General features: G+C 41.2%; 1 protein-coding gene across 2 annotated transcripts in view; it reads right to left on the reverse strand.

Annotated features, from left to right (window-relative positions):
• The window catches only part of tgfbr3 (transforming growth factor, beta receptor III), a 155,806-nt gene that overhangs the window by 17,285 nt on the left and 112,756 nt on the right, over positions 1-25,765 (reverse strand). For both annotated transcript variants that reach the window (XM_037534984.1, XM_017715571.2), the window contains exons 6-14: positions 21,563-21,725; positions 18,739-18,886; positions 13,435-13,624; positions 13,011-13,291; positions 11,328-11,483; positions 8,690-8,836; positions 7,342-7,530; positions 3,132-3,428; positions 807-960 (exon numbers count right to left, since the gene is read on the reverse strand). In XM_037534984.1, coding sequence (XP_037390881.1) covers positions 807-960; positions 3,132-3,428; positions 7,342-7,530; positions 8,690-8,836; positions 11,328-11,483; positions 13,011-13,291; positions 13,435-13,624; positions 18,739-18,886; positions 21,563-21,725 — 1,725 coding nt within the window. The remainder of the gene's footprint in view (positions 1-806; positions 961-3,131; positions 3,429-7,341; positions 7,531-8,689; positions 8,837-11,327; positions 11,484-13,010; positions 13,292-13,434; positions 13,625-18,738; positions 18,887-21,562; positions 21,726-25,765) is intronic.

Raw genomic sequence — 25,765 nt, forward strand, 5'->3', positions numbered from 1 at the left:
CACTTTAGGACTGTTATCCAAAACAACAGTATAAAATAGAGACCACTTTTGCCCATCTACTGGTGCATAAGTATCATGCACTAGCGATTTTTTCATGGTATCAGTATCAGTGCAACACAAAGTGCTAGACAAGCCAAGAGTTCTTATTATTATTAGTTTTCTTAAGTGTCAACCAAGCATTTCATCAGCGATCCTTTGGGAGTCTTTGGCAATGTTCCCTTAAGTAGTTACAGTACCATGTCAACACTGGCCATAGTAAAAGACAGTTTTCCTATTATTTCACAAAAGTTGCATGAAGCTGCCCTTTTTATTGGATGTGATTTTTTTCCTGAGTGAACACAAACGTCTTCAGCATTTATGATGTTTTGTCTAATCAGAGTAACAATAAAGCTCACCTGGTGTGTGACTTATATTGCTATTTATGTTTATTTATTCAGAAATGTAACTTGTGAGAGTAACGAAATTTAAATATGTAGGTTTTCATCTTCCTTCGGCCAAATACTTTACATATCAAATAAACGTAACAACAGCACTGAAAATCAGTGTCATTAAAGGAGAGCATCAGTGTTTGCATCAGCCTTAAAGGGTTAAGACTACGTAAGTGTGTTTTTTAGCAAAACACCATATGAGACTAGAATAAATATAAGTAAACAATAACACAGTAAAATAGTAAAAGAAAAAAAATCTTGTTTTCAGTGAAGTTGGTGCTAGATGCTGTTGTTGTGAGCTGGTTAGATACTGGTTGCACCCCTGATTTAACTTGATTAAGGATTGACCAGCCCAAGCAGGATCTGAAGGAGTCTTACCAGGCGTTTTTGTGCTTTTATCCTCAGGATTGACACTTCCACTGTCATTGTCTAAGACAACCACCAGTGGTTTGGTGGAGGTTTTGGTGTTCATCATCATTTTGATAATGGTCTCAAAGCTGACGGATGTGCACGCTTCATCCGGGAGCATACACTGCAGAAAGAGAAAGAGGAGCATTACAACGGGATCCTGCTGCAATCTGCAGGCATGTGGACACCTTACAATAAAAATAAAGTGAAAAAAGGAGAAGAGAATAGAAGAGAGGAGAGGAGAAGAGAAGAGAGGAGAGGAGAAGAGAAGAGAAGAGAAGAGAGGAGAAGAGATGAGAAGAGAGGAGAAGAGAAGAGAGGAGAAGAGAAGAGAGGAGAAGAGAAGAGAAGAGAGGAGAAGAGAAGAGAGGAGAAGAGATGAGAAGAGAGGAGAAGAGAAGAGAGGAGAAGAGAAGAGAAGAGATGAGAAGAGAGGAGAAGAGAAGAGAGGAGAAGAGATGAGAAGAGAGGAGAAGAGAAGAGAGGAGAAGAGAAGAGAGGAGAAGAGATGAGAAGAGAGGAGAAGAGATGAGAAGAGAGGAGAAGAGAAGAGAGGAGAAGAGCAGAGAAGAGAGGAGAAGAGAAGAGAAGAGAAGAGAAGAGAAGAGAAGAGAAGAGTGTGAGTGTTTAGTGGCATATGGGCATTAGAAGATAAAAAGCACCACATGCTCTAAAAAGGACCAGAAAGCGAATGTTTACGTTTGAAGTTAGGGTCCTTTTAGCGGAACCAGACTGTTAGATTAAAAACATGAATGAATAAGCATGAAAAGCCTTTGTGAGGTTTACTGCAGAATGTTTTCACTGTTTCATATGTTTCATAAAAGCAGAGGGTATTAAAGGAAAAAAGACTATTAAAGCCATCCGGATCGTCACAGCTCTCTGTCCTATAGCAAAGTCCTCTTTGATCGGAACACACACGTAGACGTTTATGCACCACACTGTTCTAGGGGTGGGCAATGTATTATATCACAGATATTACAGAAACCTGAACAATTGCATGTATTATTAAATTAATATCAGATTTAGAGTAATTTAAGAGCGCCTGTAAACAACAACAACCAGTCTGTATTAACCACATAGCATGTTTAGTAAGTAACTCATTGGAGTCAGACTTGTAGCTTATTTTGTTGATTTATTTTTTTGGCTATATCATGACATGTGGTGTGTAAATGCAGGTTTTGAGTAAGTTTAACTTAAAACTGAACTTTGGAGACCTAATTTAGATGCAGTACTAAAATTTTATGTTAGCATTTTTCAATAAAAAATTGAGTTTATGTGCAGAGTGTACCTGCCTCAAACGTGTACTTAATATCAATATGAACGAAACAGGTTACATCAACATAATAACAAGTAAGTAAAATTCATATTTGAATCAAGTAAATGCAGTGCTGCATTTTTTCAGTGCAACCTCAGCGAGGTTGACCTGAGTCAGCTGCACTGTGAGGTTAGCCACAAGACAGAGAACACACACTCAGCGTGTAAGGCACTGATAAAGGAGTAAAGGGGGAGTTGAAAGAGGGAGGAATGGAGGAATAGAGAGAGAAAAGCCTGGAGAAAAACATTGTTTGTCTGTGTGGATGGTTGCCCGGTAACGCTGAGGGAGATTTACACATCCTGCTCTCGTGAAGAGTGGACGGATGCTGACAGCTGGTGCAGGCTGACCAGTGCCAAGGCCATGAATTGAAACACAAACTTTCGGAGTGAATGGAATAGTCAAGCAGGCAGAATGTAACAGAAGGAGCCTTTATGCTCTCCCTATGAAAGGTCATGAAAGGCGTCCTCCAGGTGTTTATCAAAAGCTACATAACTGTACATCATCTCTGTGATTTAATACTAAATGCAGTAAGACTAGTAAGCAAATACAAGCTAAGTTTGAAGAGAAGAGAAGAAAGAATGAGAACAGAAGATGCAGAAAGAATGAGTAGAGAACAGAAGAGAAGATGCAGAAAGAATAAGAAGAGAAGATGCAGAAAGAAGAATGAAAAGAGAAGATTCAGAAAGAATGACAAGAAGAGAAGAAACAGAAAGAATGACAAAAAGAGAAAAGAAGATAAGAGAGGAGAAGAGAAGAGCAGAAATAATGAGAAGAGAGGGAAGAAGCAGAAAGAACGACAAGAGAAGAGTAGAGAAGAAGCAGACTGAATGACAAGAAGAGAAAAGAAGATAAGAGAGAAGAGCAGAAAGAATGAGAAGAGAAGACGCATAAAGAATGAGAAGAAGAGAAGAGAAGAGAAGAGAAGAGAAGAGAAGAGAAGAGAAGAGAAGAGAAGAGAAGAGAAGAGAAGAATTCTATACCTTTGGCAGTCCCTGGTGGTTGGATGGCATCTTGGAGCAGAGGGCCATCTCACAGTGCAGGAAGAGCACTGAGACGTTAAACTTTGACTTAAAGGTGAAGCTGAAGCGCTTTCTGTCCATTTGAGCATGAGGCACAGGGAAGTCCACTTTCTGAGGGTAATACAGCACCGAGTCATCAGTAGGACAGATGTTCTCTATGATCATATACATAGACGGTACCAAAGGGTTGGAGTCCGGAGAGATGAGGCACGACTGGATCATGAAGCCCAGATCAGGGTCCGTTTTAGTGGCGGAGATCTGCAGAGAGGCAGAGTGAGTGAAGGAAAAGAATCAAAAATAGAGAGAGAGAGAGAGAGAGAGAGAGAGATGATGTTAGTAAAGAAGATGAAAGTGACTGAAAATGATAATCTGACGAAGAATATGGTGTTGATTTTCAGTGAGAGTGATAAGGGAAGATTAACTGTAAGCAGTTTCACAGTCATTTGATGAATCAACTGTTTATTCCTAAAAAAAGTACTAAATTACGTTGCTCTTTTCGGCGCTTGAGTTGATACACTCAAACTGCCGCTCTTTCCCTGTCAGTCTGGAAGTGTTCCTTACGTACGCACGCACACACACACACACACACACACACACACACACACACACACACACTCTTGGGCATTTGTTCAAATCAGAAACTATGAGCTCCTCAGGGGCTGTCCATTTGTTTTAGCAATGCAAACAGTCTGAAGGAACATTTTCAGAGCTCTCACTTCCAAGAAACACATTTCTGAAGTGAGATTTCTTTGCCATTTACAAATTAAAGAAGGTCTTTCATGCACAAGACCACAAGGCACCCCCACACCCCCAAAGAAATCTAATCCTCTACACTGTCAAAAAGGGAGTTTTAACTGAAAAACGTAACTGCCCTGGCTGCCTTTCACCGGACATCACATAGTAACTTTGCAGAACAGTAATGTGTCTTACATTATGTCATTCATTTAAACAGGAATTCCATAGATAAATGCCTAATATGTAAGCAAAATCATTCAGAGGGGTTTGGAATGAAAAGCTCCCTTATGGAGAAACTTGCAGTCACAGCTGTTCATAGTGGCATTGACAGGAAATAGACATCTAAGTGCTACATCACAGAAATGGATTTGGATTGTTCTGAAAGGGAGAAAACTACAGCCAGTCTGTAACAACAAAAGTATCATTTGAAAGGTATAACAAACTCTGAATTATTATATTTGAATTTAAAAAATTCTCATTATTGAACATCAGGGCTGTTAAGAGTCAACTCCGAGTGAAAAGTGAAAGGAATCAATGGAGTCAATTCCAAGAGTTGATTCTACATAATAATCTCGATTCCAGAAACCAAAACATTGGATAACAAGGATATCGGGCAATTATATTATATATGAGTTTATCATAAATCTGAAGAGCTAACACTAGCTAAATTAACCTAGCTGACTAACAGAGGTTGGCCAATCTGATTTTCATCATTAATTTATTCTAAATTTTCCATTTTCATTTGTCTGACGTTAAAAAACACCTTGACTACCGTGTTGTGGAAGGATGTATTTGTTTTGTTTAGAGAGTGAATAGATCACACTCGGGTGTAAGCGGGTGCAGGTAAACTTAAACCCCACTGGGTGGAATCGAGTCCAAAGCTTTGGAGTCGACTCTTGAATCCCAAATGCCTGGAATTGGTTCAGTTTGGGATCAACTCCCAGGCCTATTGTTCCACATACTTCACAACAGCATCTAACAAATTGCGCATTTATGGGCAGAGCAGGGAATAGGCAGAATTTTGGCAGCTGTAGTATCTTCCACTAATCCACTAATCCACTATTTTCTAGGGATAATATACGACTTACACTGAAAATAGCGAGCGCGCTACAGAAGTATTCCATTTGAGACACAGGCTAAAGTAACTGCATTACATCTGGTTTTCCAGTACCACAGCCTTGCCAGGGCTGTCACACAGTCTGCCCATCTGATTCTGCTAAAGCATGCACAAACAGACCTGCACTCACAGAGTTTCATAACACCAGCCACAAAACAAACACCATATCCCATTTCCTCTATATCTCTACACCTCAGGTAGTTACACTGCCAAAGTATCCGGTGGACACTTTTTTGACACACGCACAACAGCACTTATGACACATGGATAATGTGAGTTATGACACAGGGGCCAGGGAAGGTCATGGGATAGAGCTTTTCGGGCCAGGGTGGAGGTGCACTCGGCCCTGCATGATGTTTCGACTGGGTTTTTACAGACTCAGACACACAGAAATGCACACAAAGCTCTTTGTGACCTGCTGGCCGAGTGTCCTAACAGCTCAAGCAGATCAGCATCTGATTCTGACATAAATCAGTGCTTCAAAGGCCCACAGCTTGCCAACCCTTAGCCACTGCGCTGTACTGCCCCTGTGCTCATGTTTTTATTGGCCTGGTGGCCAAACATTGAGTCAGTCTGAGAAAAAAAAAAATGTTCAAAGTCTAACTTTAAGGGATAAAAAAAGGACATAGCAATGTTTCATATTAGCAAATTTGAGGGAAAATGAGCTGCCATCTGACCCAGCACTTTTCACTAGTACTGAAGTACTGAAGTACTGAAGTACTGAAGCAATGACCATTATGTAGTTGGTCACAGTAATTAGACAGGATAATAATACCGCTAGTAAATAAAGCTGGTGATTCATAACTTACCAATTAATAATCAAACACTCATTAGACATGCCACTAATACAGCTAACTACAGCTGGTCATTTCATATTTAATGAAAGTACAATCAGTAGACAGGCTAACAATACAGCTAGTAAATAAAGCTGGTCTTAACTTAATATTTAATGAAAGCAAACTTCATAGACATGCTAAAGTTAGAGCTTAATATTTAATAAAAGTACACTTATTAGAGATGTTAACAATATAGCTGGGTGCCATTTAACAAAAGTACCGTGTTCACAATGTTAAGAAAAAAGCTGGTCAAGCTTAACATTTCATGACATTTCTCCCGCGTTGCTAACTACTAGCTCTGCTCCATGCTTTACAGTTGCTTGCAATGCTAAGGCTTATGAGAGATTGAGGCCAAAAAAGTTGTAATTTCTTTAGAAGCATTTGAGGAATCATCAAAGTGATCTGGTAAACTAAAATAATATTCATAAAAAACTGTGGTAATATACGTCTAAAAACAAAGATGTCTACTATTCTCGTTAGCCATTAGCTCTGCCTATAGTAGCTTGCAATGCTAAGGCTTATGAGAGACGAAGGCTGAGAATGATATATCGGTGCAGCCTAAAAAGTCAGTCAGAAGAAGCTCTAATTCCTTGGCTGCATTTGAAGGCCACTCCATGTTCTTTAGAAAAGGGACAGTGCTTACTATGTATGTGGCTGACAAACACAACCTTGGAAGGTCACAGCCCTGCAAATGAGACATAGCCAAAGATGGGGCGTTAGCTTTTCTTCCTGACCGTGATCAAGCATCTACAAACCTCCCCCGGCAGCCAGCGGATGAAAAAATACTCTTTAAAAAGGGGCCCTGACTAGACTAAATGTATACACAGCAGGCTCTGGACTTATTTGACAGAAGCAACAGTGAAAGATAGGCAGAAAGTCATGGATATACACCACACTCACACAGTGCTCCAGGCAAAATCACTCAAAAACACGTAACTTGTCCTCTCAGCACGACTGTGTTTGACAGACCATACACATATTGCGAGGACGGCTGTGGCAGAAGAAGACGTGCGCTAGAAAATTAAACCAATAAAAAAATAAGAGGCCAATGTTGTACAGCTATAGCACTCACAGTGAATTCTCCAGCAGTAAGAGGGGTATGGCTTAGCATGCCACATCATTAAGGCACAATTTTGCAACCTACACTCAGTTAAAGGCTGCAATGTGAGCAGGGTAATTGCAGTTATACCAAGTGCTTTGGGTTGAAACTAATAATTATTCCTGTAGTTGATTTTTCCATCAACTATTATCTGATTAGTTGACTAATAGAAACATTATGATTTCAGCCATTTCGTCACAATCTGCCCCGTCACAGTTCTGCCATCATCGCAAGATCAGTCCATGTGATTCTTTCATGATGCTAATGAAACACTAATAAAGCCTTTCATCATATTATATTCTTCATGTCTGTTTAAGCAATAGCAAAATAGCCAATAACAGCAGAAGTAGAATTGTTACAAAAGGGAGTCATTTGTAGTTATACCTCCACAAAGATGGGTTTATTCTCTGAGATGGTCAGGAAGCTGTTCAGTGGTGGGTAGCGGAACAGGTTGGTCGTAAACAGCTCCATGCTGAACGTCACATTGTCCACTGGCTCTTTGGGTAACCTGCCAAACCCCAGCCTGTGAGACTCACCTGCAGCATCCTGGTCTTTACGATATGTACAGTTAAACTGAGTGAGAGAGAGAGAGAGAGAGAGAGAGAGAGAGAGAGAGAGAGAGAGAGAGAGAGAGAGAGAGAGAGAGTGTGAGAGAGAGAGAGGAGGGGGTGAGAACATCAACAAAACTTCATCAGGGCTGTACAACGTTACAGCTACAGAGAGATACAGAGGGAGAGAGAAAAACAAAGAGAGGGAAAAGCAATGATTATGGAAAGAACAGAGAAAGTTTGTTGGGGATAAAGAGGAGGAAAGAGAGAGAAAAAAGAAAGAGAGAGAGAGAGAATTGGAGCCAGAGAGATACCAATAGAGAGAGAGAGAGAGAGAGAGAGAGAGAGAGAGAGAGAGAGAGAGATGCAGAGAATGAAAGGCTGAAAAAAAGAAAAAGCAGCAGAAAGACATGGATAGAGAAAGAGTGGTGAATTGACAGAGATGGGTTAATTAGAGAAACAATAAAGGTGATATAGAAATAGGGACAGAGATGAAAAAGAAGAAGAGTGTGGGACAGCAAGAGAGAAAAAGAAAGAAAGAGAGAAGGGGAAGAAAGAAAGAATGAGTAGTAGATGGAGAGAGACAGGGAAAGAGACAGACAGACAGGGAAAGAGAGAGACAGACAGGGAAAGAGAGAATGAGAGAGAAACTGATGTAAGAAAGGGAAATGTGGGAGTATTCCAGAGGAGCAGGTCACGAGGAGTTCAGAAAACAGACGTGGTGAGGAGATGGTGAACTCCTTTCTGATCTGCCTTTACTAGCACTGAGGGAGTCTGGGAAATGTAGTCTCAGGGCTGAAATTCTCCAGGCACCTCTCAGACATTTACACATCAAATATGTTCACTTGCCAATGTGAGCACGGCCCACTCTAGTGTATGAGAGACCTTGCGTGACAATATAACTTCACCTGAATTATACGGACAATGTTCATTTACAGCCTGTGTTATGAGTTACTGACAGTTAAAGGCTACAAAAAATGACAAACTGACCATCAATGCCAGTTTGTAAGGAACCACCAAGGCAGAGCATGTGTGTATATAAATATCTATCTATATCTATCTATCTATCTATCTATTATATATATATATATATATATATATATATATATATATATATATGTAATATAGCATCTTCAATGCTTTAAATGTATAACACACTACCGAGAGCCAAGCAAATGTCTTACTATGATGGTAGAGCGGTGTCCAGTCTCCAGGGCAGTCCTTTCTGGGCTGTCTGGATAACCTGGGAAGAGCACATCTCCAGATTCAAGGTCTTCATCATCCAGTGGCCAGCCACTGCCGTCCCTGACTTCTGAGTAGCTGATCACAATCTGTCAATGACAAAAATTCATACATTAGCTCAGTACTGTAATTTACAGTTAGTGAGGGTTATGGCCTCACTTTGGAATGCCTCCCAAAATTGTAATTTGACCTTGATGTGAAAAATGCACTACTTAAATCTGATATTAATTACGTGTCACTCATAGCTCATAGAAACTGCTGAAGTTCTGAAATGGAGCATATCATAAAAATTTGATTTTTTAAAAAATAAAACCATTTGACCCTGAACATAAGCACTGCTAAAGTTTCACAACATACTCTTTACGTCTCTCCTCATATAATCCACGTATGAAAATTGCGCTGAAGAAAGTTTTTGTGATGTCACACAAACTAATTCATTGACTTTTATTACCCGTCTTCACCAGCTTAGCCTTGCCCATTCATGTTAAAATTATGCAGTGTTTCAGCCCAGACATCTTTTTGAATGAAGGCTACACGGGCCAATCAGAACTGAGATTCTTTACATACAGTATATTAGTCTTAAAAGCACAGTAACAAAAGCAGCCTGTCTAATTCTAGTGGAGAAAGAGAGGTTGGAAATGGTCATGTAAGAATTAATCATGACAATTTTTGCACACATCAACCCACACAAACACCTTACGGGGAGATCAGGGAAAAACATAAAATGCAAGCAAAATGTAGGATACAGACTTAATCTTGGGAGTTTTCAGAAAACCACTACGAAGCTAATGTGTAATTTCTACAGTTATGAGAGAGAGGAACTTAAGTATGGATCCACAGTTTCCCACAGATCAGTGAATAAACTGAAAAACACTGAACAACACCGCTTTGTGTTCACTGCCCAGAAGAGCAGTGACCCCCTGTATGTTTGTGAGTGACAGAGAGAGAGAGAGAGAAAGTAAGGGCACACCAAAGGCCAGCAGAAACAGATGAGCTGGAATTAAGACGTGGGAATGCTCAGCAGATTCAACAGCGCTGGTCCCAGGATGGATCCACGAAGCATTCTTTTCATTTCTTAACTCAGCAAGAAGGCCACACACCATAATAGCGGGACTCACCCCTCAGTATCAAGCAGCTGGCTGTTGACCAGTTCAGAGGTGATGGAGTGGACGCCTGAGAACGTTGCTTAAACGAGGTGAAACGTTCATCCACTGTTCTTGCCAGTTTTGGTCATTGTTCAAGACCTTTAGGACATTTCTCAGCTCCAATCAAAGCCACGTTTTTGCTGTGACCATGCAGGACACATTGTCTAATTGCCCCTGAGGCCCTACTTCCACAACAAAGCAGCAACAGTTGGGAGGTCGCCCAGGCCATTAATGGACTGGGGCTAAAATGCGTTGTATTGAATTTCCTCCACAAATTATCGAAGGAGATCAGTGAGGAAGTGACTCATTCAAGTTGGGTGAGAACAAATGGACTGGACCAAAACAGACAGAGTCAAAGGGGACAGTCAGCCTCAACTGACCCTCACAATACATCACAAAAGCATGGCACACGAGGTTTGTCAATTGACAACATGTGGCTTACACAGTATAACTGTACAGTACCAGTCACATGGCTGAACATCTGTTCTCTATAGAAGAGCAGTGCAAGGTTTATTGTGCAAGATAACTCAGGTAGCTTCTTCAGTCCCTTTAATGGAACCAGTTCTTAATCACTAAACCCCACACGTCTCCTCCTGTTTGATTTTCCCCCTAGCCACCTACCCACCCACACATAATCTAAGACACTTATTCTCCTGGGTCATTGGGAGGGCAAAGAAAAACCCTGGTCAGGTCCATCACAGGACAGAAACACAGACAAACACACACACACAGACATCCATGGGCAAATTAGCAACTCCAGTTCACCTGACTGTATGTAGTTGGACTGCGGGAGGAAGCCCACGCGTACACGGGGAGAACATGCATGTCCATCAACAGGGACCCTGGTCACCTGGCCGGGGAATTGAACCCAGGCCCTTCTAGCTGTGAGGCGATGTAACTCATTGTTCTTGTTTAGCTGAATAACATAATACAATAATATTTCACTATTTGCTGTAGCTAATAAAGGTCGCGTGTAGCTAATAATGCCCAAGCTAATAAAGCTAATAAAGGACATTTGCCAAGTTAACCACTGAACCCTACCTGTTGGATGGGTTTAATGAGCCGATTCATCCTTTCTCACTTTGCTCAAAAATATTACGTCTGTTTTGAACAACAAAACGTAAGAAAGAGTAAAAAAAAAAACTAATCTCAAAGTAATAATCCACCAGACACATGGCGCCATGTGATCGGCCAAGCGGACTTTTCCGTGATTCTTTTGCATTTGCACCAGCTCTTTATAGAGGGATGTACGCTGCACATGTCAAAAAACAAAGGACAGACTCGACTTCTGGGCTTGTCACGGTTTTCACAGCAGCAGTGATATTTATTAGAGTTCTAAATAAATCTCAAGCATTATGATTATGAAAAACACTCAACTGGCACATGATTGTTTGCTGCTCAGGTGTTAGCACTTAGTATACTTCAGCATACTTACTGAATTGATGTAGAGGACCACTGGGCTTGAGTGGGAGGGGTATTTGGTGGTTTGACAGCCAGTAAGAGGTGTTTCCAGTGTGTAGTGAGTGGAGTTTGATGTTGCTTTGCATCGTGGGTCCTGAAGGGTTATGTTAGCTTTAGTAATGCCATTCGCCTGTGAAGTAAATTCAAAAGTCATCATTTAGAACATGCATGCTATTGCACTATTTGAGTGCATCGACTTCTGAGCCAAACAGTCAAATGTATTTCTACATTCTTCATTCCACTGATTAGGTTAACAGAGAAGATGAGCTAAGATTTCAGAAGAGTCAGACAAGAACTCCAGACTCAGTCCAAATGTCCAACTAACCAATACAGCAACTCCTGGCCACTTTTCTCCATGCACCAAATCTGAGGGGTGTTACAACATCCAACAACAAATGCTGCATGTTCCCAGAAACAAATAAAACTCGTAAAAGGTTCCAGCTCTGACCAAAAGTAGTTTGACTGCAGAGCTGATGACATGTGCATGTCTGAAGTGGTCTACTGCAAAGCCTGACATCACAGAGTTGAACGCACAAACTGGCAAAACACGCATACTTATTCTGGGAATATTCACAGTTTTATGTGTGAGAAAAACAAAAAAAAAACTCCAATCAAAAGTTTGGGAACACTTTGGCTTCTTGTAAAATTTTCAAATAATCTCTGAACAGTTACAATCATTCATTTTCCAGCGTCAGGGTATTATGCAGGGAACAGACAATTATACCCCCAATACTCAGCATAACATCAAATCTTTGGTACGTAATTTGTTCTTTAGTTTTGTGCAACTACTGCCACTTCACCTCTTCCATCCTTCTGATCTCTAAAAGCTGTTCTCAAAGGTGTCGCTGAAGTCGCGCTCCCCTTCACAGAGACACTAACATTCATACAAACAACCAAATTTGGCTCTCATGTCAATCTAATATGGCTAAAGGAGATATTTCTGAGGATAATAAATGATCCATTTGCACAACCAAAACTAAGTTAAAAAAACTTTTCACAACTGAAAATGCAAAATTATTCAAAGAGAAAAAAATGGGACTATGAACAACCATGCAAGACGTGGTAGACCCTGTCAGCGTTAGATAAACAGTACTTAAAACTTTCTTCTCTGAGAGATTATTAGACATTCATGCCCCACTCTTACTTCAGACCTAAAAAAAATAAATCTTTCATAAACTGAAAGAAAAGCTGGACACACTAAATGCTGAAAAAGAAAGGATTTTACAGTTAGCTGTTGACACTTCCGTGTAATCTTTTGTTAAATATATCTATTTGACTGTTTTTTCTGATACTGAAAACTTAATTCTTACTTAAAAAACTTAGAGTGGTCTTTGACTTTTGCACAGAACTGTAAACCAGTTGTCAATACTATATTAACTTGCTTAACACTCAATGAAGTATCTTCTTTGATATGAAGAAAGCACAAACTGAAACTCTTTTATGTGGGTTGCTGATGTCACAAGAGAACAAAATGTGTGGGATTTGTCGTGAATATACGGTTACAAATATTGATTTCCTCAAAATAAACCTGCTTAGTCCCTAATAAATAAAGTTATTACAAACCAACAAAGAATGGACGCTTATTTGTATTAACGCATGTTGAAAAGCTGAGTGTTGATGGAACTAATTATGAGGGCTCCAGTGCTCAGGTTTTTACCTGCAGGCTTTCCTTGTCGATGCTGACCACCATCCTGCTCTCCTCACAGCGCACGCTCAACAATGCAGTCAGTGCCCCGCGCTGCTCCTCAGGACCCTGTGGCTCTTCAAGAGAGGGTGGGAGGAGTGGAAAGGGCAGGCCATGGTCTGAGGGTGGAGGGAAAGGGAAGGGGAGGCTGGGCCGGGCAGGAGCATCCCGGGCACTGGGCAGGGGATGCGGGTTGCCTTTCTGGAGGATGGAGAGCTCCGGAGGAAACATTGACTCCAGAGGATCCACCATATCTGGAAATGACAGTGATCACAATCTGAAACACTCCAGCACATAAAGCAGGTAAATTCATGGTTTTGGGGCCTCAATGAGAACACTCAAATCAGAATAGTTGGTCTTTTAAATGAAAGCATCTGATTGGACAGCAGTAGCTTACCAGCTTCTTTGAGGCACAGGTTGAAGACGTTGGCCACAGCTGTGCTGGTGTATGAGGTTACGGGGCTGTAACCGTTCTCCTGTGCCCACTGGATCAGCGCCTGAGCACCTGCAGGAAGCTTCTGCTTTACAGTCTTAGATACCTGCATTAGCCGCTCCGTGCTAGCACTCAGGCTAACACTATCTGATGTCTAAGGATGGGGAAGATAAAAAATAGAGAGAATAGCGAGTTGGTTATTTCTCCCCAAATAAAAAAAGATAGCATGCATTAATAAATCAATATGATCGTGAGTGGGCCTCTCATAATTATATCATAATCAGCTGATCATAATATTTGAACTGATTATAATCACTTTCCACAGCCACTGGATTCACAACCATTCTTATGTCAGACCAAACAGGATCAGGTGATCTTCCGCAGTGCATCTTTACAACAAAGCCTCCATAACTATGTGCATATATATATATATTCGTTTTTAGTGCGTCAATCCTTTGCCTTTATTACAGCCTCCATTCTATTTTTCCAAGAAATCTGCAGAGATATTTTTCTACACTGCAAAGTTCAGTCTTAGAAGTTGCTTGCATGTTTTGCTTTTTGTGATATGAGTAACCCAAACACATTCAGTGAGGCTGAGGTCTGGGCTCTGGGGTGGTCAGTCCATGACTGTGTGAACATTAGCAGCTTCTTTTTTGATTGGCAAAGGTTCTTTTTTTCCCCAGCAAGACGAAAATAAGTACTGTTTATCTGATGGTGACAGCTGTGGTGGTCTACCAGGTCTTGCAGGGTTGTAAGGAGTTAATCCAGTTTGTTTTTACATTCATTATTTTCTTTTGACCTTCCCTTTTCTTATGTTATTTCTTATGATTACACTCAGAAATCTCATGCACAATGAAAGTCCTGTTCATTCCCTGATTAAAATCCTTCTATTATCACTTTTTCATCTTATGTATTTTGAACTCATTTTGTAGTCAGTTCAGAGGATGCAGAATGAACTTCTGAAACAACAATTCAAACAGACATGATTTAAAAGTGACCTGTCACAGTATATCAGACTGCATTCTGCCTCTGCTAATAAATCAACACATGCATTAAATACAGCACATTTTCCACACCAAATTCATCAAGGCTTAGCTTGAATTTCCCTGGCTATGGTTCACCTGTGAATAACCATAAATACATCACACGAGAGCACCACAGATTAGCGTGCGTGGACAGGGTCAGGCAAACACGCTGATCTACAGACAGTCTGCTGTGAGCCCATGACCAATGCACTAGCTTCTGTTTCTCTGTGCCGTCTGCTGAGAAACTCTCTAATCAGTAGAGGATCCAATGTGTCAGATTACGCAGGGATTCCACATTCGTTCCCGGTTGTTCTTCTGCTAGTAAATCGAGAGAGGCGATGGGGTATAGCCCACTTTTCTACTTTTCCCACACTCGATTTCTCAGCACCAGGCTGGCAGAAGTGGTCAGACCAGCCTGCCCACAGAAGTGAAGCTTTGACTTTATGAGGGTCTCAGATACACTTACATAGTTTGCATTCTTTCATGTCCAGCAGTACAGGGGCCAATTCACAGAGACACACTCAAACACGCACTCACACACAAGCTAGTGTGTATTGGAGGGTGTGTGGGGTGTTTCCATCTGTTCCTGTATGAGTTTATGTATAGCTGCATGCAAATGCTTAGGCAATCATTGTTGAATTAAACATTTTTTGCAGTTTTTCTAAGAAAACATAGCTACAGGACCTCTTTAATGATCACACTTCTACACATTTTAATACACAATTACTATTTTATCTGAATTCGGCATACAAGCATAACATGTGGCCTGCGCAAAACTTGCAGCACATTTTCTGTTTTCTGTTTTAACTTTTTCCCATATGTTAAATGCATAGATACAATGCAATAAAATTGGTAGAAAATGATATCTTTTTACTTAGAAAATCAACAAAACATGCAATTTGAGTTGGGGGGGGGTTGTTCAACTGATGCAGCACTCATTGCAGCAAATCATCCAATAGATGCCAAACCCTCCATTCACATAATCATGAAAAGTTAAAATACAGACCACATGGTTTTTAATATTCTACAGTGACAAGATGCCAAAAAGCCTACTGATATTGGCTGTGTGTGAAGGTTGGCCTGGTCTTAAACTTAAAAAAAAGTTTTCTTTTGCCACAGTGCAACACGGCAGCTCACCGCATAGCCCTGTGCAGTCCCACACAGGGCGGTAATACTTTAAAGCTACACTATGTATGCGGACACCTCTCTGGTGGAAGTTTTTGATTGCGTGCAACGTGCGGTAGAACATTTTGTAATGTGGGTTGTGCATCGGACCCCTTCCCTGAATGGATGAATCTGATAATTGCAAATGTGCTGAAGGTGTGTGTCTTCCAAGGACATTTGTCACAGCTTCGTCAGTATAACACTGATTCTGCATTTGCCTTAAAATCAACTGAGCTTGTTCAATGGACCCTGAGCTTGTATGTGTAACGTTAATACGCAAGATGTCTGATCCATCATCTCCACCTTTTAAATTCCTATTTCAGGTTTTACCTCCTCCTGCTACCTCCTTCAATTCTATCAATCTTATACGGTCCTGCATAAACAGTGAGTATCCAAAAAGTGTGTTATTTTTGCTGTGATACTATGAACTCTTCTTTACAGTAATACTGCAATGTAATGCTGTAACGTTACAGTTAAAAAATGTAATAATTAAATTACAGTGACTCATTTAATAAGAATTGCATTACTTGCATTACTCATTACTCATAACTTGCATATTTTCTCTACTTGACCTGTGACGATCCTTTGACATAACTTCTGTGCAAGTGTTATTTGCAACAGTTGGCTGCAGGAGTCTGACTGTGACTATGACCAGCCCACCACACGTGCTGGGGAACTCTGTCAAAGCATCTAATCCTGTTAATATGAAACTGATGGATAAAAATCCCTGTGCTGAAGAAGAATGAGCTCGACCTCGCATTCGGAAACATTCAGCTTCATATTTTATTCACAAATATTTTATCAAAAGCCAGCTGTTTTTGGTCTGTTTGGCTAGTTCGTAGGTCTTCATGTCATCAACCATTCAGAACTGTAATCAAGCACAACTGGCTTGTTCAAAGGCAGGGACAGTGACAGGTCTTCTAAATGATGTTCCCTGCGATTGGCTACTGCTTTCTAAATGTTCTTTTTGTCCTTTCCAGCTGATACAGATTTGTGAGGTTTTTAGAAGTGAAAATATGAGTAATGAGATTATTTTTTTCCACGAAGTAATGAGTGAAGTAATCTAAAAGGATTGCACTTTGAAAGAGTTAATAAGTAAATTGTAATGCATTACTTTTTTGAGTAACTACTCCACACACTGTTAACCATAGCAACCAAAGCAGCAGCTTTTTTAAGTTCTTGTTTAAATAAAATCTCCTTCAGTTCTTGTTTTTAAAAAAAAGCATTTTCTCCTCATGGAAAACAGACAAATGTCAAACTGTCAAAATGTAGAGGAAGAACAGCCAGTGTAGAAACAGCAACGAATGTGGACTCTAATACAGGAAAAATGAGTTAAAAATAACTAAAAATTCCCATACATACATAGAAAGCCTGTGCTCTGCACAGTGAAGACCCCCAGTATGGAGGTGACCCCTTTTATCACTTTGGCTAATGAAGTTCTGCATGCAAGCAGAAGCTTTTGTTGCTTACAGCCAAGAAACGATACTGGACATCTTTCAGCATCTTTCAGCATCTTTATCCATTTGTGTAGATAAAAGTGTCACACAATGTCAGAAACAACTAAAGATGCAAACTTAGCTTCTAAATTTCACGTAAGGGGGACATGTGTGAATTAGATTTTCCACCCAACTGCTGCATTATGTTGTGTCAAGCAGAATCAAAGCATTATTTGAATAGAAAATATGTGGACATGCATGTGGACTGTGCTAAAAGTGTGCGTGCACTGTAAAACTACTCATGGTACACCTGATGGTCTGAGGGATGGCAAGACAGCTGGCCCAACAGCGCAATAACAATCCTCTGCAGGCTTTGGACAGAGAAAAACACCCATCTCCCTTTGCTTTGCCATCACTTCAGCTGAAGCTGTCAGCAAGAGATTTCACAGTGCGTCCCCTCCGGCCCTTTTGCAGCCCGTCTATCTGTCAGTCAGTCTGTCTGTGTCCTCTACAGAGTAGAGCTACTGCACCGTCACGCTTTACAACAGAGGTTTTATAGGTTTGAAAGAAAACACGCCTGTCAGGACTGTCTTGGCTTCAACATGTTGTAGGCCTCTGTAACTCAGAGAGTTAATTCTAGCAGTCAGAAAGTGTTCAGATGGAGATGGAGAGGGAATTCCGACACATCTGAAGAAAATTATCACAGTAGTATCGTGCTGCAGCCCTATAGACTGACAACAAGAAACTCCAGGCTGGGCGGAGGGGGACCCTGCTAGAGCCAGTGTAAATGACTTCAAAATAAGGGTTCGGTAAATAGCTAACCAGTTGGCTACCTAACGTGCATAAAGTGATCCTATCTGTAACTATTTAATTTCACAGGTAAACCAACCTAACATTACAGCTGACTACCTCATCAGCACTTTAGCTAGCTAACTTGATTAACCTTGAACATATGTACTTTGTGCCCCAGCACATCTAAACCAGCTGTGCTAGCCCGGAAATTTCTGCCAAAGAAGGGGTTTCTTCGGCCCAACCCTCCTAAAATAAAGTTGGCTAAATGATTCTTGGCTCAAATCTGAAGTTCTAGACAAAAAAAAAAAAACTTTTGGTATTTGGTTCAAAAATGGCACCTTTTTTGGCTCCGTTAAGAGTTAAAGAGTAAAGCAACAACCACAGCAACAGCACTTTAGCCAGCTAACTAACTTAATTAGCATATAACCCAGCTGTCCAAGGCAAGGGGTCCCCAGAACCGGAGCTGAGAACCACTGAGCTAGCCCACTTCTTCCCTTACTCTTAAAAATAAACTAGTTAGCAAATGACAACGATTTTAAGTTATTCACCTGTGTGTATTTCAGAAGCATACTTACGAAACTACAGCGTATCTTCTCTGGAACAACTTATTTTGCTAACAAACTTTCACCTAATGCTTGTGTAAACTACCAAGCTGACTAATGTCCGCCCAGTCTGAAAGCTTGCCCAGTCAGCGCTTTGGTCTGTAGGGTTGCAGAGGTCACCGACCTCTTGCATTCAGTAGGTGCAGAATAAAGAAATTCGCTCTGGAAAGGTGTTCTGTGAGCTCACGCTTTAAACCTGGGGACATATGCTTGGACTTTGTGAGCAGATGTGTGTTTATGGGTCCATACCACTATTCGCAGTTTGCCGACGATGCTATGGGCCTCAATCACCCAGTTCACTGATTTCTCACATCTGAGCAGCAACACAACGTCACGATGCAGAGGAATCTCCCCCTCTAACGGCCTCAAATCCACCGTCACATCCACCTGGAATGCACTGCTCAGAGAGAGAGAAAGAGAGAGACGGAGAAAGTGCAACAAGAAAATGTCTTCAGTATTAACATGCTTCTCCGTCTGGCCAACTGATTAAAAAACTGGACATGTTCCCAGAAAAGCAGAACATATGTGCAACACACCACATAACGCAACACTCATACGCAATACTCGGAGTCCATCTCCAGTATCTCATGCTGCTTTTTCAGGTTTTTGTGTCATTATTGGGAAATAGCGTGTAATCAGAGCATGGGAGGATATCAGCTAGAGCTGAGATAGAGATAATAATGTTTTTAATGAAAATGTTATAAGCCAACACTGTCCCAGTTCCTGCCTAACTCTAAACAAACTTTACAGAGGAAGAGGAAAAGCATCATTTGGACATGCTGATCACATAAATTTATACCAACACAAGCACACACACACACACAGTACCACACACACACACACACACACACACACACACACACACACACACACACACACACACACACACACACACACACACACACACACACACACACACACACACACACACACAGTACCACACACATTGAATAGTTTACAAATATTTGACTACATGGGACAAACAAAAGACACTTTTGGTCAATCCAACCTCTCTAACTTTATTAAACTGGATTACTTCATACCAGTTTTCCGCTATCTGATTTCCAAACGGAGCACAACAACAGAAATGTCACATGTAAACAACAAGACTCCACAGATATTACACATATTACACAGGGAGATTCAGTCAAAAGATGCCCTGAATATTCTGTAATAACTCTCCCTAGGATGAAGCAATCTGAATGAAACCATGTGCAACGTGCTCCTCAGCATATGAAGCTTCGAACAAGCTGGGATGCTCCTGCAACGGAGCAATGAGGTAGGCAGTGAACCTTTGTTTGCAACTTCCAAGGTACCCTTTCATGTGTCTGACAGAAAACTGAGATCACTTCAAGCATCACACGTAATGCAATCAATTACACATACATCAAGGTATGTAGCATATATTTTTTTGGTTCTGATTGCTTCATCCTAACGGGAGTCACAACAGAATATTCGGGGCCCCATTTGAGTGAATCTCCCTGTATAAGGCTTTATAAGGACCAACTGATACAGATATAGTTAAACATAACTGACCTAACCGTGCTCCATTCTTTTGTAGTTATTAGTCTGTAGATACAGTTCTTTTGTAGTTACTGGTGAAAGGTAGCACAAGCTGCTATGACAGGTTTTATTCAGTCTAACCCAGCCTAACCTAAAGTTCAGGGCACTTTATTTGGAAACTCAGTTTTGTCTAAATGCAAACTTGGAACGTGTCATTGTTGTAATTTCAAATAATCTTTATTTTGAATGCACATGAAAGGTCACATTACATCATACATTTGTGACTGAAGCATTTCCTAACTCCTGACTCATTCATTTTCATTGGTAACTACAGATTTCTTCATGTGTCCATATCTGTATATGTCTATTTTCCGTTTTTGTTGTAACACCAGTATATTTGGTAAGCACATCATCGAAAATACTGTCAGCCGTTCAATAGTAGCTACAATCGTAGGCTATGGAGTTACCTTAGCTAGCTAGCAACATTAATTTTAGGAGTTTAGGCCAGAGATGCAGCCAATCACCTATGCAGCCAATCAATCAGACGTTTGCCCTAAAAACCTTGATTACATGCCTGAATTATCCCAACAGGGTTCACTTTCACATGTAGGCAAAAATAAATCTAATAGTAATAAGCGACGTAAACGAATGCATCGCTGACTAATTTTGATATTCAAGCATCCGTGAGAGTTCATGAACGGATATTTGGTTGACCGCAGGGAAGCAAAAACAATGAAAAAAATGGGCTTTGGTTGAAAATAATGTAACCCTTTTAGGCCACAGCACTGGTGTTGCAAAAATGTAGCAGCACGCAGAGGAACATATTTTATTATGGGGCAGTCGTGGGCTGAAGGTTAGGGAACTGATCCTGTGACCGGAAGGTCGCCAGTTCGATCCCCAGAGCCGACAGCACACGATTGAGGTGTCCTTGAGCAAGACACCTAATCCCCAGTTGCTCCCCGGGCACCACGGATAGGGCTGCCCACCGCTCTGGGCAAGTGTGCTCACTGCCCCCTAGTGTGTGTGTTCACTAGTGTGTATGTGGTGTTTCACTTCACGGATGGTTAAATGTGGAGATGGAATTTCCCCGTTTGTGGGATTAAAAAAAGCATCACTTATTATTCAAAAATAGCCAAAGAGCACTGATAGGTTTTCATGTTGGATTAGTAACCGAGGATTTAGCTGAGTTAATGAGATAATGAAGGTAACATGCATCACATTGGATGCTGATGAAGACTAAGGTATTGACATCAACTAGAGTAGTAAGTGATACAACTGCACTATCTCTGCCTTCTCAGCCACATCTTGTTCAGGCACTCTTGTTTCAGAGTACTACAATTAGACTGAATGGGCCTTTCGCTGATGTTTTGTCAAACTTGTCCAGCCTCATAACAGAGGTTTTTGTGGGTGGAGCATGAATAAATGGTAAAAATAAGGTATAGGTATATCACGAAGAGTCAGTAAGATGCTCTTTGATAATGTGGTTGGATAATCCAATATTCAAAGTTTGTACAAACAGAATTTTAGGAAGGGAGCCAGTATGAAGACACACAAACAGAAAAGAACTCACCTGCTGGAGTTGGGGGCTTGCAGTTCAATAACGTGAACCTCTTGCTGGGGGTCAGGGCCGGACAGGACGCAGCCTGTGGATGTCTGAGGCTCCACATAACTCGCCAGATAGTTCAGAGACAGGAACTTATTGTCAATTTTGCAAGTGTCGGAGAACACAGGGTCTGCAAAACAATTTGAGCGGAGACAAAACTGACCAGACTGACCAAAAGCTCTGGAGACATGGCAACATTTCACGATAAAAAGTGAGAGTGCTAAGTCTAAACACAGTTCGCAGTGTCAAACACAGGAAGAGGACACAGAATGGACGGGTTTCTACTGTAATTTTGTTTGAAAAGCTGTAGTCAGCATATAAACAGTAGTGAAAACGTGGCCATTGTCTTCTTCGGGTTCATTGTTGAAAATGTTTAACTTTTTTACTCTTTCTATGTACAACAAAAAAAAATCCTTCAGAGTGCTCAGGGTCTTGTCCTATTCTCTACTGTGGAGATGAAGCCTCTCTTCTTTGCCATGAGAAAGACAGAGAGAGAGAGAGAGAGAGAGAGAGAGAGAGAGAGAGAGAGAGAGAGAGAGAGAGAGAGAGAGCGAGAGAGAGAGAGAGAGAGAGAGAGAGAGAGAGAGAGAGAGAGAGAGAGAGCGAGAGAGAGAGAGAGCGAGCAAGAGACACTTCCTTATTTGGTCAGCCAGCTTTTGGACAGAGCACAAAGATGGTGCGTATAAACTGAACGGCTGGCACCTCTATCTCTCTCCTGGCTCTTCCAGGCTTTTGGAGGTGCCTGCTCTTTGTAGAAAGTGGATCGGAAACGTGTCCGCTCTCACGCGGAGCTACAAAGGCAGCAGAAAAAGTAGAAAGCCAGCGCTCTCCTGCAGAGGTAAACACATCACGCTGAGTAGCTGCCAAATCTCAAACTTTAATCACACACAGCACTGTTTTTACTCTGTTCTGTCTGCTGCAGAGAGGAATCATCACGGCCCTCTACACCCCAAGATATGCTAAAAATAATATTTTAAAATGGATCTGTTCTAATTTTATCTGATCTCTTGACAATCAACATCTAAACAAACACAAATCTAAGCAAATACATCCTTCAAACTTGCCTCTTCACTTTGTTTTTGGAATGTGAAGCGTTAAATAAAAGAAGCCCCTTTGTCTCCCCATCAGAATTTGACCACCTCTGCAATTTAACCCATTTCAAATGACAGAGAAACTGACCAATCGTATCTTTCCTCTAAAGGGGTGGGCTTTGTTACCGCTAACTTTATGACACGTTGACCGCCTGCTGTGGGGACACAAAGATAGCAAAAAAGCTAGTTAGCTTGTCGATTTATGGTGAAAGCTGACAGTAGCATTACTGCTAGTGAGGAGGACATCTAGATTAACTTTTAATGAAAAGGTGGAGTTAATTGGCAAAGACCTACACCAGATCTTAATTTGGTGCAAAAAAAGGCTTTTAAGAGGGGGGGTGGGGGTGGGGGGGGGGGCTCCAATTGATGACAGGATTGACAAAGGAGCAGAAGGTCTACTGCTGGGACTGCCTGCTGTTGGGCATGGAGAGTGGGTCTTGGGCCAAAGATGGATTTTGTGACTTAGGAACCTTAACCAAGCCATCAGAATGCTTGAGAAGCAATTGTTGATTAATTTAAAAGCGAAGGATCAGTTGCACGACCCTGCCATCAACCACTTCATCCAAAAGGACAGGAGAATGGAGGGTGGTAAGTTATTTAAAATCTTACAGGCTGCCTGCCAGCTGATTTTATTCTAGCCACCACTGATTCTGTGTAATTTGAAGGTTTATATGGGAAACTGGCCATTATGCAGAATTAAAAAAATATTATTTTTATGATGCTAATGTGTTCATGGCTGCTGTGTGCTTAATGTTATATGAAATATTGTTGATTCTGTGTGGTAGGAGGTCATGACTTTGTTCTCTGCATGGTCTTTCCAGCTTAATTTTTGTTTCTTAACTTCTGCAGTACATTAGGAGGAGACACAGTAAACTAGGCTGTTTTTTTTTCAGAAGGGGGGTAGGGGAGTCCCACTGCCCACTGCCATCCACAGGCACAAGCGTGTTTAAATCTATACTCTTCCCAAATCTTTTATGGCTTGGATGGACAGTTCTAGGATTTTTTAGTTGGTATAGAACTGTGACATTAAGAGAAGGTCCTTTGAACCTTCTCTAAAAGCTTCTTTAGGTTCTGTCCACCCACTGAAAGGTTCTTTAGGGAACTAGGGTTCTTCTATTTGCATAATTCTGAAAAACCCTTTTGGAACTTTGGCATCTATTACATATACGGTGCACTGCTTGTCCCTTTTTACACTCAGGCTTTGCATAATTCACACTTTGAAACGTTATTTGACCAGGATACAGGTGGTCACATTTGCAACAAAAGTCAAAAGCGGATTTAAGTGTTGGCCCTATCATCACAAAGGTTTGATGCCTGGCGACCCCACCCATCATCCATGGCCGGGAGTTCAAGAAATCATAATGGCCTGAATGGGCTGGGTGGGAGCGTGGTCCTCCCTCTTCCCTCATCAATCAGCACAATGCTGCCCAACACAATTGCCAACAGAATGTGAGTGCATAGAGCTGTCCAGTGATGTAGCATTAGGAGCAGTCTGAAAGAAATGGTGGCACGTCATGTGTCTCAGAGGAAGCGTGTGCTTGCCTTCATCCTTTCAGCTTGGTTGAAGTCTGGGATGGGGGAGACCTACTGAGAATCGGCCAAGAATGGAGGAAGAAAACGGGCAAAAAAAAAAAAAAAAAACATTAAAAATGATGTGAAGTTTTAAGGATGAGTGGTGCATAGCTCTTTATTTCTGAATAGTGGACCTGATAAGATCCCCGTAATGGTTTTCTATTGAAGAAACTGAACAAACTGACTATAACGGGGGCTGGAGGTTAGGGATCCAGCGTCGTGACTGGAAGGTTGCCGGTTCGATCCCCAGAGCTGACAGCACATGACTGAGGTGTCCTTGAGCAAGACACCTAACCCCCAACTGCTCCCCGGGCGCTGCGGATTGGGCTGCCCACCGCTCCGGGCAAGTGTGCTCACTGCCCCCTAGTGTGTGTGTGCTCACTAGTGTGTATGTGGTGTTTCACTTCACAAATGGGTTAAATGCGGAGGTGAAATTTCCCCATTGTGGGACTAATAAGGGTCACTTAATCTTATAAAACAAAAGCAGTAGACAGCCCAGAAACATTCTGCTTTACCAGTGACGTTGCAATGATGCTGCTCCGGTTTGGTGCAGTAGTAGCCATGCATGCAACAAACTGCTTCATTTAAGCCATAACACTAGAATCATGCAAATCACATTCCTGAGATGTTTTTCATTCACAAAATGCAATTGATCTAGTTTATATATCTTATATAATTTATATACAGAATACTAGGGTTATCATCAAAACTATAAAATGGTACACTTGAATTTACTCCCATTAGAAACACTGACCTTCAGCCAAACCTATTTAGCTTACTATTGTAATACGGTCACTGCCAAAGACTCTGAGATGGGTTCATGCAATACTTCTTTTAATACTGTTTATTAATTAAATATTTAAAAAAATCAAATATGCCAATAGCTTGGGTTAACTTCATGAACCTTAGCTTAGACTGCTGCACACTGTGTATTACTGAACACAGCAGCCAGTTTAATGATTCTGAAGCTGCGAGTGAAGAATGGTATGAGAGTATTGTCAGCATGTTTAGGGGTGGCCACTGGAAGTGGGAAAAAAGGCTCTTATTTAAAACTGCACATCAGGCATGCATGATTGGTTCAGCTGCTGCTTTCTGCATGCGGCCAGTATAAAAAGCTACACTGAATAACACAGGAGTGCACTGCAGAAATGGTGTGACTTCCCCTTCTGGATTAAATTGTGCTTCCTTCAGCTACTTTCATGGAAAAACAAAACAAAATGAATAAGTAAACAGAAGGGAGGAAATGTGCATGCTCATGACGATGAAGTGCCTACCACAGCGGTGGGCTTGTTATCATCGCTGTGTTGTGGTACTCGCCAGAGCCTGATTTAAGTACACAAAATCAACTAATATACTTTTAATGAAGCGCATATAGTAATTGAAAACTACTCCATGGAGAGCACATGCCAAGTTCTTCCCTGTTCCTGCCTCAGCTTTGTAGTGGTGACCTCACGAGCTCCATTCACCAAACCCGACCATCCTCCACTGCTAAACAATACAGTCAACC

This window comes from Pygocentrus nattereri, chromosome 26, assembly GCF_015220715.1.
Source record: "Pygocentrus nattereri isolate fPygNat1 chromosome 26, fPygNat1.pri, whole genome shotgun sequence".
In the NCBI taxonomy this organism is placed as follows: Eukaryota; Metazoa; Chordata; class Actinopteri; order Characiformes; family Serrasalmidae; genus Pygocentrus; species Pygocentrus nattereri.